The 14,052-nt window shown below is 37.9% G+C and overlaps 2 protein-coding genes, 1 long non-coding RNA gene and 1 pseudogene across 3 annotated transcripts; 3 read left to right on the top strand and 1 right to left on the bottom strand.

The window, feature by feature from the left end:
* Window positions 1-84: 84 nt before the first annotated feature.
* LOC130689722 (retinol-binding protein pinta-like) lies at window positions 85-1,909 on the top strand. Its single transcript, XM_057512661.2, has 8 exons — window positions 85-189; window positions 310-493; window positions 615-774; window positions 844-931; window positions 1,006-1,176; window positions 1,255-1,365; window positions 1,435-1,540; window positions 1,600-1,909. The coding sequence occupies exons 2-8, from the start codon at window positions 337-339 to the stop codon at window positions 1,749-1,751; spliced, it is 945 nt and encodes a 314-aa protein (XP_057368644.1). The 5' UTR covers window positions 85-189; window positions 310-336; the 3' UTR covers window positions 1,752-1,909.
* A 400-nt stretch (window positions 1,910-2,309) lies between these two features.
* On the top strand, window positions 2,310-4,172 carry LOC130689720 (retinol-binding protein pinta-like). Its single transcript, XM_057512660.2, has 8 exons — window positions 2,310-2,325; window positions 2,432-2,627; window positions 2,777-2,936; window positions 3,001-3,088; window positions 3,150-3,320; window positions 3,381-3,491; window positions 3,552-3,657; window positions 3,729-4,172. The coding sequence occupies exons 2-8, from the start codon at window positions 2,471-2,473 to the stop codon at window positions 3,878-3,880; spliced, it is 945 nt and encodes a 314-aa protein (XP_057368643.1). The 5' UTR covers window positions 2,310-2,325; window positions 2,432-2,470; the 3' UTR covers window positions 3,881-4,172.
* A 6,114-nt stretch (window positions 4,173-10,286) lies between these two features.
* LOC130689525 (uncharacterized) lies at window positions 10,287-11,775 on the top strand (annotated as a pseudogene).
* Window positions 11,776-11,956: 181 nt separating this feature from the next.
* Window positions 11,957-12,929, bottom strand: LOC130689743 (uncharacterized). Its single transcript, XR_009000802.1, has 3 exons — window positions 12,600-12,929; window positions 12,167-12,485; window positions 11,957-12,102 (listed from the first exon to the last, which is right to left on the bottom strand). It is a non-coding gene; the product is annotated as an uncharacterized LOC130689743 (long non-coding RNA).
* Between the last annotated feature and the right edge of the window lie 1,123 nt (window positions 12,930-14,052).

Genomic DNA, 14,052 nt, shown 5'->3' with positions numbered 1-14,052 from the left:
ATTAGTGTTTGGTTAAATAGATTAACGTGCAAGCACACATGTTTATCGTTGTGTCCAATCTCGCTATGTAAAGTCTGTTTTCTTATCGGTCTAAAAATAATCAAATCGAGTGCATTAAGCTGTGTGCTGATAACGTTCTCACCTAATTCAATCGGCCTTTCAGTCTTTTACTTCGATCGTCAGCTTACGGTAACAAAAACCCCATCTTCTAGATTTCTTTGTCAAACGTACTATTTTAGAAGAACACTTACTTATCAAACTATGTTGTAATTCAACGTCTACTAAATACATTTTTTTATTGCTTCGCAGATTTACCGGTGATTTGAAGACGAAGAGATGCCAGAAAAATTGGACTATGTATCAACTCTAACGCCTGAAATCATCGAGAGAGCCGAAAAGGAACTGTCCGAAGATGAACACCTGCGCACTCAAAGTGTTTTGGCTCTTCGTGAATGGGCCAAGAAGCAGCCCCACTTACAGGCCATGCCCTTAGGTAAACGATTAGCATATCCCTTTGCTGGCCACTTACTGAAGGATGCCGTTAAATCCTTAATTATTAAAACTTGTGTCTATACTAATCAACTGTCATTACGTGTTCCGCAAAAAAAATACAGACTCCAAATTTCTGTTGAAATATTTACGCGGCTGCAAGTACAGCATGGAGAAGACGAAAAAGAAGATCGACATGACTTTAACTTTGCGTACCGCTCTGCCGGAATTTTTCAGCGGATGGGATCCATTGTCTCGTGAAAATCAAGCGGCTCTAAGTCTGGGGTATAATTTGCATCACTTACAATCTTGTGCTTGTAAGAAAAACTATTTATTTTCATTGGCTATTACTAGAGGTTCTCTTCCCTTGCCCGGTTATGATCACCAAGGTCGCAAAGTTGTACTGATCCGTCCGGGAAGTTACGATCCAGATAAAATCAAGGTAATCTTTTCAGCAGACTAATAATTGTTATACGTCACAACAAATTACATGTTCCTCTTTGTTGATCCGATTAGCTGGAGCACATCCAACGAGCAAGTTTTATGGTCTGGGAGGTAATGGGCGATGAGGACGAGCAGATGTTTGTTACCGGAATGATTTTAATATTCGACTTGACCAATTTTGGCATGAACCATTTCACCGCCATGCCGTTGGCTACAGTCAAAAAGTTAATGCCTTGTTGGGAGGTAACTTTTTGCAATTTATTTAGCATTTTCAAATGAAAAAAAAAAGTCAGCGAATTCACTGCCATTTTACTTTGAAAGGATGCATCTCCCATCCGTCCGAAGAGCATGAATTACATCCACACGCCTTCCATCTTTAATTTGGTCAACAATTTTATGAACACTATCATGAAAGACAAAATGAAACAGAGGGTAATCGTCGAAAAAGGGGAAGAGAAAATTGTTTCCTTAATTGCTAAAAGGATGTCGATGTTACGATAGATGCGTGTGCACGGCGATGACATGGAATCCCTTTACAAGGAAGTTTCTAAAGAGGTTTTGCCCAAAGAATACGGTGGCGATAACATGTCCCTCGCTGAGCTTACTGGTTAGTTAAATGAAAATATTTACGTGATTGCAATTATCCTGCAAATGTTATTTGAACAGTCTATTGGAAGAAGAAGTGCGAGGATCGTCGGGATTTCCTTATCGCACAATCCAAAATGAAATCGGACGAATCGAAACGCCCCGGTCGCCCGAAAACTTCTGACGAATTATTTGGCATTGAGGGATCTTTTCGAAAACTCAACGTTGATTGAATATCTGTTATTGATTGGAGAAACATTTTTGTATTACCACAGGTAATTTTTGGGGATCGCACTAACCCATGGTGATTAAATTGACATTTTGATTTCGCTGATTGCAATATTTGTTTTGTTTAAAAAAAAATAGACCAATCAGCTTACAGGACAAAATCGATGTTTCTTATCCATCTTTTCTTATATAAGTTGAACCTTGCACTGTACGCAACGTGCATCTAAACCTTGGTATACGAAAAAGTTTTAAAGTTTTGTTAGAAAACTGGTACACGTGTTGTGAAAACCAAACTGATTCGCTTTTCTTCGGAAATGCGTTGGGATGGGGCTACCAATTTTTGTTACTTACACCCTCTGCTAATAGCTAAATTGCGCGGAAAATCAGCCGCAAACAAAACTATACAGAACATTTTTTTTTTGTACCAGACTTCCCCAGGTATTAATGACCTCGACATGTAAAGCTCATTCTCTTATCAGTTCTCGAACGAGTTGTGTCCACCGGCCGTGGGCATGAGATAGCAGTTTTTCATCAGCCTCTTGTAGTGTTTAGTCTTTCACATGACTTTGCGAGTTTAAGGTAAGTTGAAAATTTGTCTGTTATTTCTGTTCCAATATCATTGATGTAGATGTCATTTATTACGTAACTCTGCTTCAAACTTTTCACGGTTCACATCGCTTTGCAGGATAGTTTTTTTAGCTGGATTTTCAAAAGTAGCGCCAACATGCCTGAAAAATTGGATTACGTAACGACATTGAAGCCTGAAATCATCGAGAAAGCCGAAAAGGAATTGTCGGAAGATGAACATTTACGTACTCAGAGTGTTATGGCTCTTCGCGAATGGGTCAAGAAACAACCTCATTTAAAAGCATTGCCCCTAGGTAAACAGCTATGCCATAATGAATTACTTTTTTTTTATTGTCGGCTAAGTTTTGAGATAATGAGAGATTACGTTTAGCGTTGAAAGATAATTGAACATTCGAATATTTGTTTGTTTTACGTTTATTCATTTACATGCTTGTTAACTTAGATGCCAAGTTTCTGTTGAAATATTTACGCGGCTGCAAGTACAGCATGGAGAAGACGAAAAAGAAGCTGGACTTAACGTTGACGTTACGCAGTGCCCTGCCGGAATTTTTCAGCGGATGGGATCCGATGTCTGCCGAAAATCAAGAAGCTCTGAGTTTGGGGTACAATTTCATACCTTCCCCCCCCCCTAAATGAGTGTGAATTAAAATCTTCTTGATCTTGCAGGGGAACTCTACCTCTGCCCGGGTATGATCATCAAGGTCGTAAGGTAGTGTTAATCCGACCAGGTGCTTACGATCCCACAAAAACCAAGGTAAAACGAGACTTTTAAGATTCTGAGCCATGATGTGAGTGCAATATTGATTTGACAACAGATTGAGAATATTCAACGGGCCAGTTTTATGGTCTGGGATATAATGAGTGACGAAGACGAGCAGATGTTCGTTACTGGCATTCTGTTGCTTTTCGATTTCTCCGATTACGGCATGAGTCACTTTACGGCTATGCCGTTCTCCATGATCAAGAAGCTGATGCCTTGTTGGGAGGTACTTAATCTCTCTTGTTTGCAAACCGTTATTAAATTCCTTTTGTTTTTCTTTCGCTAGGAAGCTTCGCCAATCCGTCCGAAGAGCATGAACTACATCCACACGCCTTCCATCTTTAATTTGATCAACAATCTTATCAATAGCGTCATGAAAGACAAAATGAAGCAGAGGGTATTGAGAAAAAGTTTATAAATTTTTAATTCAATGTAATGTTTTCTAATTGTGCAACAGTTGCGCGTACACGGAGAAGATTTTGAATCCCTCTACAAGGAAATATCGAAAGATGTGTTGCCCAAAGAATACGGAGGCGAGAATATGTCGTTAGCTGAGCTTACTGGTGAGTTAATACGTTGTTTAATGCGTTGTTTTATTACAAATGTAAATAAAAAAATTATCGATGAAACATAGCTTACTGGAAGAAAAAGTGCGAAGACCGTCGCGAGTTCCTGATTGAGCGATCCAACATGAAGACGGTTGAGTCGAAACGTCCAGGTAAACCGAAAACGTCTGACGAACTCTTTGGTATTGAAGGATCCTTCCGTAAACTCAACGTTGATTGAAGGCCGTTATTTTATAAACATTTCTTTCCCGTAACAACTAGGGCAATTTTTTTTTTTTTTGCTTCTTTTTAGTTTACCCAAATATTTTGTTAGAATCGAACGTTAAGGTTGTCGTGCAAGTATTAAGTTCTAAATCATTACGTTTGAATTTTATTGATTTCCAAAAGGTGTCACTTAATAGAAATTTTGTCGAAAGTGAGAAGGCGATAGCCTTCCCACTTTTAATTTTTTGCAAAATTTTAGATTTAGTTGAAAATACGTTTCAGAATAGACCAAAAGGTCATAAAATCAAGTTAGTCTCTCATTTAGCTTGAAGTTAGGAAATAAACGTTAAAAACGAATGAACAAAAAGTTGGTGCGCAAAGAGCACTGCACCGTTTTTCCGTTTATTTAAAAAACGGCGCAGTAGACGAGAAAATGAATGGCTTTTTAAAAATTAGCGTTCAATTTCGAATATACTGTATAATTTTTGTTTAATTCCAAGACATGGCGTTTTTTGGTAGATTTTGACAAAAGTGAGAAGGCTATAGCCTTCCCACTTTTTCATTTTTCGCAAAATTCTAGATTTCGTTGAAAATACATTATTTAGATTCAAAATTGAACGACAATCACAAAAATGTAGTTATTTTTTTCGTCTGGCATATAGCTTTCGAAATAAATAGTTTTTAAAAACTAAATGAGCAAAGTGTGCTAACAGGTAACAACACTTTATTTCATTTTGTTTAAAAAACGGTTAATTTGTTGGGGAACACTATTTTATAGAACGTTATTAGCCATTTTGTAATATCCAACTCCTGTTCTCTAGTTAACCGTTTAATTGGGGAATTTAACAGAATTCGTGTATCACCATATAGTGACAATCCACATTGAAACAATTAAAGGCGCTACCTCTCAAGACTGGAGCTGATGATGATACTAAATGTTAGGAGCTCCTAACATTTAGTATCTCCAATGTTTTCGGTTTCAGTTTCCTGTTTGACGAGTTTGTCTTAAAAAAAAAAAAAAGAAAACACGAAAGAATTTGAATGTTGTCTGCTTGCATCGGTAAAAATCTAGACAAGTGTGCGATCTGTGCTATCTTTAATAATTATTAACAACTCCTGATTGTTTAAACAACTGTGATGAATCGATTTGGCCAATTGGCCTCAGACAATTGCTGACTTCAACAAACAAGATTGCTGGGGAAAAGTTCTCAAAACAAAGGGCAAGAAATCACTGGAATGGTAAAGAATATTTGCACATTATTTCTACCGGGCTCTATTTGCTGTCAAACCATGTTTTCTTTTCGTCAGCTATGGGCCATATCAGCAACCTATAGTGTGCTTCGTACACATGTCAATTCCTGAACTAAAATTCTAATTGAAAGTTGTTGAAATTTCTGCTCTTTCTGCTGATCTGTGTAATGCTGGCTTTATGTAAACAAGCTTACTATTACTTATGACCAGTGTTTTTGGCTTTCACATGCAGCTCTATGACAAATAGTAATATTAGCTAAACTGTTGTCAAACTTACATCGAAGCAACAGGAAAAAAATCACTTGACATTTTTGGATACATGGCTTTGCTTAAGATGACTCTTGAGGACGTGCATATAACTGGTTTATGGTTAAAAAACATTCAATGCCTTGGTATTCAATGCCATTGAGTTCCATTGGAAAGATTTGAAAAAGATTTGTAAAGTATTTGACAAAACCATTATTGTATTAATAAAGTAATTGTTTGGTATGCTTATATTGTCAGGTAACTTAAGAAATACTAAAAGTTGGTGGTGGTAGATTTGTTTTGTGTAGCTCCAAGAACATATTTCAGCGCCATGTACAGTGTATGATGTTGTTAATATGTATTAGAACTGTTTTTACGTTTTAAAGGAGTCATAATATAGCTATGATTTTAAAACATTACAGGATTGAGGATTCCCGTTTATAGCAATGCGATGGCGGAGTAATGGAAAGATTCTATTGATTTCTAACGAAAAAAGCAAATGGTAGTGTTATGTATTGAACATATAACATATAAGTTGAGTTTCCCATGTTGTATTACTTTTTACAGGAATTTAGTTTCCAAACTTGATTCGCAACTGCATCCATATCTGTTGAACAGTGTTTGGCCTTCAAAAGGGCCTCCCGAAATCTCCTGTCCGAAGTCTTTTGGGTTATTGTAAGTTAGTGAAACAAAAAATAACGCTAACTAATGTTTTTATTTTCCTTACATAGATACATAATGGCAGCCGTTCGGAAAGGGTTAAGTTCGTTGAGGAGGAGCGTTTTGAAACAGATAGCCGATGGAAGCGTTGCCAGAAATTGCCATGGCCCATTTACGTTCCGTCACATTATGGTATTCTTATAAAGAAATTAAAGTGCATATCTGGGCTCCCTTCTTTCTGTGGCCCCGTTTCCCCTTGACTCATAATAAGCCCGTAGGGGGTCATGCCCCTACTGTACGGTATATATAAAAATAACATATACCGAGGTTTGGAGGGCTCTGGCCGGAAAGGGGACGTGGGAGGTCTGCTTAGTCCGATGAAGTGTTCACGGAGGGCGACGTGGCTACCCACAAATCCGAATTAAAGGTTAATCGCTCCTGTAAAAATGTTCCAAATCTTCGGCTCTTCTTCCGGCTTCTCTTAGCCAAGCACCGGGTAATCTCCCCGGTGGGTCAAACAAGGCAGTGTCTCCCCCTGCCTTGGTTGACGGCAACTTTTGAGAGGGTTATTTTTCCTTTCAAAAGTTGCAAATTCGTTTATTTGTGTGGAGAATTGAAAATAAATTTCTTATTTTTTTTTAAACGCAAAATTTATCTCTTATTTTGCTACCTTTCTGATTCGCTGCTTACAATTTTCTTACTGCTGCTGCTGCCGCTGGACGAATAGCATTTTTGAGATCTGTTCTCGTTCCTGTGGTTGCATTCCACGTTATTAAGAATTGTATGTACTAATTTTGTAAGGATTATTTTGTAATTAATCACCGTTGACATTGGAATAATCAATTTATGTTTCATAGTAGTTATGGACTGCAATCCGTTTTGATGTAATTGTAACTGATTTTACTTTTAATTCTCAGTAACTATTGGGTATCGAACCCTGATATTCGGCATTGCTCGCCAATGCTCAACCATTGAGCTATAGTCACATACAAATTTTCTCTTTTATACCTTTAAACAATGCACGATAATTTTGTATAGTCAATGTTTGTCGCCTCGCAATAGTATATGTCAATCTGATAACCGGTTGCATAAGTGTCATAGCTTATGTGTAGAGTGTCCGGCTACGGAAGCAGAAGGCTGAAGTTCGAATCCAGTCCAAGCCAATAGGTCAATTGGTTACCATTTTATTGAATATGTAAAATAGGATGTCCTGAGACTACTTGCAAAAATGGTTTCCGTATATTGTAACTCATGGCTCAACGGTAGAGCATCGGTTTCGTAAGGCGAATGTATGGGGATCGATCCCCATTAGAGTTCAACCAGGTAATTTAAGATTCCCAACATTGCAATTGATATGCATCAATACCAAAGGCAGACACATTGATTCTAATTGGAATTACATCTAAAATTATCTACATAAGACGTTACTTGAAGCAGTAATAATGCTGAGAATTGAAATGGTAATACTGGTTGAGAAATCAATTTGTTGATTTCAAACAATTATATTTATAAAATTATTGACATATCAGTACAGGTAACTACATTATTCATGGCACTTAGATGGGATTCGAACCCACATATATCAGCTTGCTAGGCTGATGCTCTACCATTGAGCTACTTGTCACACTTCCATAAAGTTTAAGACTTCAACACATTAATGTGATCGTGAGCGCGAGTCAATAGAAAACCAAATCCCATTGGGGGGATATAGGGGGGCAGGTGCCAGAAAGGCAAGGCGTCCGCTTCCCAACTCGAAGGTTCCTGGTTCGATTCCCAGCCAGGTTTCCGATTCCACAGGCTTCCAAACTTCCCAGGTGTCACGATTCCACGGGGCCAGTCGGGTTGGGAAACTTCGTGCGAAGCACGCGAACGGATATTTTACTAACAGTTAATCTCGTAACCAGCAACAAATTTTAATAAATAAGTTGTGTTTCTCACTTACCGAGTATTTAGAAACTGATATGTCTTACAACGGAGTTTAATCGTAGGCATTAAGTTCTTTCTAGATAGATCATAGTGATGCACATCTATTCCAATATTTGGAAAACATTTGTGTGGTGCTTTACATATTTGAATGCATATATTTGTTTACATTTTGTTTCAATTTAAACAATCATATTCATTTAATTCGTTTGGGACTTGAACCCTTAACCTTCGGCGTACAATGCCGATGCTCAACCACTGAGCCATGAACATCCTTGGCTGTTTTTCAGAATCTATTAAAGACAACATATTTACACAATTAATAATGAAAATCACAAAAATGATTGCTTGCAGATATTTATATCCTTGGACTGGATTTGAAACTCAAGTCTTCTGGTACCGCAGACGGACATTATACGCATAAGCTATAACACTTATACATTCAAGAATAGAATAACAAATAGTCTAGCTACCTGTTATCTATTACACAATTTCAAAAATATGTGGCACAACAAACATATTAAATTGACAACGTTGCTTAATTGTCGATGCTTTTTTCGTTTGACTGGGTTTGAACCTTAGTTTACTGTCATCGCAGCCAGACACTTTACATATATGCTATGTTACTTGTACGACGATGTATCTTACTAATTAATAATATAGCGAATCGTCATCTATAACATATTTCCAATAATATGAGACACAACAAATATATATATTTCAAAATGTTAGCTTACAGATACTTATATCCTTTGACTAGATTGGAACCTTAGTCATTTGCCATCGTAGGCGGATGCTATACACACAAGCTATGACACTTGTCAGAATTAATGCAGTCTAACCAATAGTATGACGAAACGATATACATTTACTACTCAACATTATTGTGCGTTGACTCAAGGTAAAAAAGAGAGAATTTGTATGTGATTATAGCTCAAGGGTTGAGCATCGGCAAGCTATGCTGAATATTAGGGTTCGACACTCAATAGTCACTGAAAATTCAGTTAGTGTCTATAGTTAGTATTTCTGGTGTCAATTGTGTACATGTTTGAGTTGTAATAAAATGTTTCAAATGATTATGTAAAAGCTTCTCAGTTAATCATAATACACATGTTACAATAATAAAATGTAATCAGGTTCTTCTAATGTTAACGGGTATAAATTACGAAATAGTTGCCACCAAACCAGTACCTATATACCATTCAAACATCAAAAGACCTTGTGACAATAAAATTGTACACATAACACACAGAAAACTTCAACAAGCGAAAAACTTCCAATATCCAAACAATAAAAAATACAAGTTTTACAATTTAGGTATTTGCAACTTTTGAACTAATATTGAATTCAATAAATACGATTTTTTTATTCGTAAGATTATTAACAATCATTTTCAACAAATTTCGTGTTTTGCCGAGAACATAAGTTAGACAAGCTGTTTTGAAATATATTGAATAATTGTGCAATTGTGTTGGCGGATAATTTTGTTTGTAAACAACCGTATTTTAATTTTAAGCTTCACGCAGGAATATAAAAATTTTGCCATTGATTTAAAACTTTGCTTTTATTCTTCACAGAGCGGTGTACTTTTAGTGTAAGTTTAATGTTAGGGCAGCGTACTGGCACTAGAAAGCTTGTTTCTACCGATAGCATTCCTAATTTCTAATATTAGATGGATAGAATTTTTCCAGCTTTTGTTAACTTTCTAGCTTTCAATTCAAAAGGAACGTTCCTCATCTTCATCTGAAAACAGAAAGGCAACCTAATCTTCACGGTTGAGCTATATAAACAAGAAAAAAAAATGCTAAACGCAAACGATATTCAACAGTAAGTCGCAGTAAAAAGGATGCAAGAAATCATGCCGATCTACAAGGATGAGGAATATGAATCTCAAGAGTCATAATTTGGTTAGACCAAGTCAAATAAGGTCTGTTCGTTGACAATGCATTCGGCACAAGCACCTTTTCGTATCTATTACTGAGATGTTTTACGATGACGAGCGGGCGATACGTATGCACTCGAGTATATAAGGAGAAGTAAGCTACACGATATTTCGCAAGTTGCTGATAAACCACGTTGCTGAGTATACAACGTTTTTTAAACAGAAGCGGAAGAAATCAAGTTTTAAACTAGGGAAAATGCAGAAAGTCTGGCTATCAATCTATACCATTCTGACGTTGCAAATTGTCGAGGTTGGCACGGTGATAACGAAGAAACCCAGTCAGCAATTACCCAACAATTGGACGAATACTTTACCGATGGCTTAGGTCTTACCCCACATCGCTGGAATTTTCATTACCACCAGATGAATCCTGCTTCTAGGTAAGAAATGTTAACGGTTAATGTCACGAGTTTTCAATTACAAACGTCGTTTCGTAGAGCAAGAAAGTCTTTACGAAGGGCGTACACCTTCCAGCAATTGGAAATCTCACGGAAATCAGTTCAGTAAATACCTTCTTAACGGCAAGTTCAGCTAAATTACTATCTCCGTGTCAAAGCATTAACTTGATAATTTAACATTCAGGCAATCTCCGTGAAGAAAACAACAAAGTGGAAGGACGTTTGGCCCTCAGTGGCTTGGGCACCAATCTGATTAACACGGTCCTCTTCAACAACCGATTAACTCCAGCGAATACGTGGAGGCCCTTTAACAGTTTAGCAAACAGAATTCCTATTACATACAATCCCAATTTCGATAGTCCTCTCGACGACTTCGACGGATGCACGTCTTCCAGCGGCGAAGCAGGAATTGGCGTTCCAGGATCAGCCTGTTCCCTGTTTCGAGGCAAACCAAGTGGATCCTGCGTCCTGGGGAAAGTTTGCAGCGTCAATGAGTTCAAAAACTCTTTAATTGTTAGCCTTTTAAATATTCGAAATTTATGTGCTACCTTTCTTCACAGACGCCATCACTGGTTTTCAGATTAGCATAGCTAAAACGACTAACATAAATTACGTCTGTTACCTTTATTGTTTTCCTAAGCTCCTCCTGATTGCCTGCAATACTACACCGCGAGTTCAGATAAAGTTAAATCATTTAACTGGCAAGACGTCACTACTACCACCATCAGCCAAGTCAACAACCAAAACTACAACATTTGCTTCAGGACTGAACTGCTTTCAGGACAGGTACGGATCAGTTTTGCTAATCAATTCCTACTAAAGAAGAATATCCATTAATTTCACCTTAACTGATTAAAAATCTATTTACGTCTAGCGAGCAACGAAAGTATGCTTATCAGCTTGTACTGTCACCATAGTGCCTTTTCTATTACAACACCGACAAGCACTGCCGCTGCTACCGCCGCCATTGCAGTCGCGACAGCCACAACAGCAGTAGCAGTTGCCCAAGCTAACATTGCTACTGCTACGGCAGCAACATTGGCTGCTGCCACCGCACGTCCCACAGCCGCTCTTGCAACCGCACAAGCTACCGCTGCTGCTGCCCTTCTCTCCAGAGTTGGCATTAGTGCTGTGGTGAATGGCGTCACTACAGCCACCTGCATGTACGATTTCTTGCTCATCGGTGGTGGTCGAGATGCGGCAGGAATCGCGGCAGACCGTTACCGTGGTAACGCACTCAATCCCGCAGCCTCTGGGTCGGCCGCAAACGTCCAAGTTTGCAGTAAATTTCAATTTCAATTTGCATTAAAACGTTTGAATTAAACACTTACTTTGGGTTGAATATCACGCGTGACAGCTCCCATCAAATAATTCAAAATGAATTACCGGACTGACAGCACCGAAGCGGCCGTGGCTGCCGCGACCCATGTTCTTCCGGCTCCGGCGGACACGCTCAACGTCGGATTCTGCCTAGATTACCAGGAGAAATAAAGATACAAAATAAAAAAAAAAAAATGTAAATAGAAATTACCTATGAATGTTGCTGCTAAATGAAAGCTTGTCGGCGATATAAAATTTACCTACATATGGCGAGAGCCAACGCTGCAACTTTACAGGAATATTCCCCTAGTTCTGCAATAAAATTGTAATTATTTAAAATAATGTTCTTGTTTGTAATTTATAGATAACTACTAAAATTCGATAAATAGTAATTGTTATGCTTTTCGTTGCCCTGCTTGTACCGTGGTGTAACATTTCTTTAATAATATACATATTGTCCAACTTACAATGTCAATGAGGTAACTTTAAACCACATATCTGTAAAAGAAAAAATATGGTTATAAGAAAACCTTCCTATATCATTACTTATATTTGACGTAACTGCTGTTCAATGCCATTAGCAAAGTAAGGATCAATGTGGTAAGTGCTGGAAATGTAAATAGGCTAGGCCACATTTTACGGACACATCAGAAGGTGCAATTTTTCATATCCCAAGTATCCACAACGCCTATGCAAAAGAAAAAGAAAAATTAATTTATGAAGCTTCAATTAACCAGCCATGTGTTTGAGCTAGACAAAATGGGTTGAAATTCCAATGGAAGAAGGCCGATCAGATAACCTGCACACAATTACAGTAAATGGCTCGTTTCTCTACAACCATATCAGGTTTTTGTTTGGTCAATAACTTATGATGTGGTACACTGTTAAAAACATAAAATAAAAAAAAAAATTAACAATTTTGCTGATGAATAATATAAATATAATACAATAAATGAATGATCACAACCCAGGCCACTCTCTTCGTCGTCATTTACCTTTTTACTGCTGTGAATGGTATCAGTCCAAGAACGGCGAAACAGAACCCAATATCCTGTGATTGACACCACCAACTCAAATATAATTTATAAACAGTTACAAAAGATTCATTTTTTTAAGTTCACTTAGCTCATGCTGGATGTTGATTCACAGAAGACTACTGCCCTTTTAAATGCCATGCCTCATTTTTGTGTCATAGTCATAGTCTGGCAAGCTGGTAATGAATTTATAACTGTAAACTATTTTTCCATAATTCACCATGACTTGCCTAATCGTTCAATCCAAGCCATGAATTTTACAGTAGACACGTAGAATGCTCACCGATCACACTGACGAACAGATGCAGACAAAACATGTTCTGGCGCGCAGATAGTTTTTGGGGTAGGTGCACACCTAACTTCCTGTAAGCGTTGCCGTCATTACATTTCTTTTTAAATCGTTCGCTTTTTTTTTTTAATTATTATTATTATTCCTACTTCTATGTTCTATCTGTGCAATAAAATACTTTTTTAAGAATTATTTTTTTTACTGTGTTAACGAGTTATTTAACCAAGCAACCTGTTTTGTCGTTGATATTCTAGAGCTGTTGCGCCAGTATGTTTCGGTATGTTATGCATGCTTGGTCGAGATGAATGCTTTCATTGTTCCAAAACAGAGCTGCCTGGGTTGCGTCGTTCTGATGAATAACAGAAGTACATAATTACATGAGCAATTCAGCCCGATAGAATTTTGCCAGTGGGGTAAAGTTCTCGTGTCTTTCAAACGATGGAACAAATCGTGGCGTACAGACTCAAACGATTTACACCTGTCGCAGTAAGTTATCAGACTTATCAGTGATACTGGCCTTGAGGTTTGTCCGATTCCATTGCGCCCATTTGCCGGGCCAACAGACAACCTTCACTCGATGTTTCAACAATAGAAAATGCCGATTTTTTCATTCGTTTCTTCGAGTAAACATGTCGATGGCACGCCCTTCCCTGTTATTGGCAAATCCGAATTCTCGCCGGCACGATCTCTGCGTGTTTGCCATTTCAATAACAAAGGGCCATTGACTAATAACAAACGGAGATTTACACAGATGAATCACGAACGGCCTACCTTCGGGGTACGTGAACGAAAAAGGAAGGACAATCCCAATTCATGATGTTACGAAGATCGACACTGACATCATACGTCAGCTAGAACCAGTGCTGGAAACTGAACTAGCCGCTAGGCTAGTAGCATTCCGTTGATTGTGTCGCGTCTTCCCCGTCGAAAGCCTTTCTTTTAAGTCACACCTTGTTTTATCTTTTTAACATTTCAGGGTAGTAAAAAAAAAATTTCATGGCCAAGGCATCAAACATTTTCTTTCTTTCCCCCAAAAAAATTTTTAGGTTCAAATCTGTAGAGACATTGTTCGGGATTCGAATGTTACGATGGTGGCGTACCTGATTGGTAGGTGGAGGGCAGGTT

This window comes from Daphnia carinata, chromosome 6 (genome assembly GCF_022539665.2).
Source record: "Daphnia carinata strain CSIRO-1 chromosome 6, CSIRO_AGI_Dcar_HiC_V3, whole genome shotgun sequence".
NCBI lineage: Eukaryota > Metazoa > Arthropoda > Branchiopoda > Diplostraca > Daphniidae > Daphnia > Daphnia carinata.
Note: the sequence above shows the minus strand (reverse complement) of the source record. Positions and strands in the feature narration are given on the sequence as shown.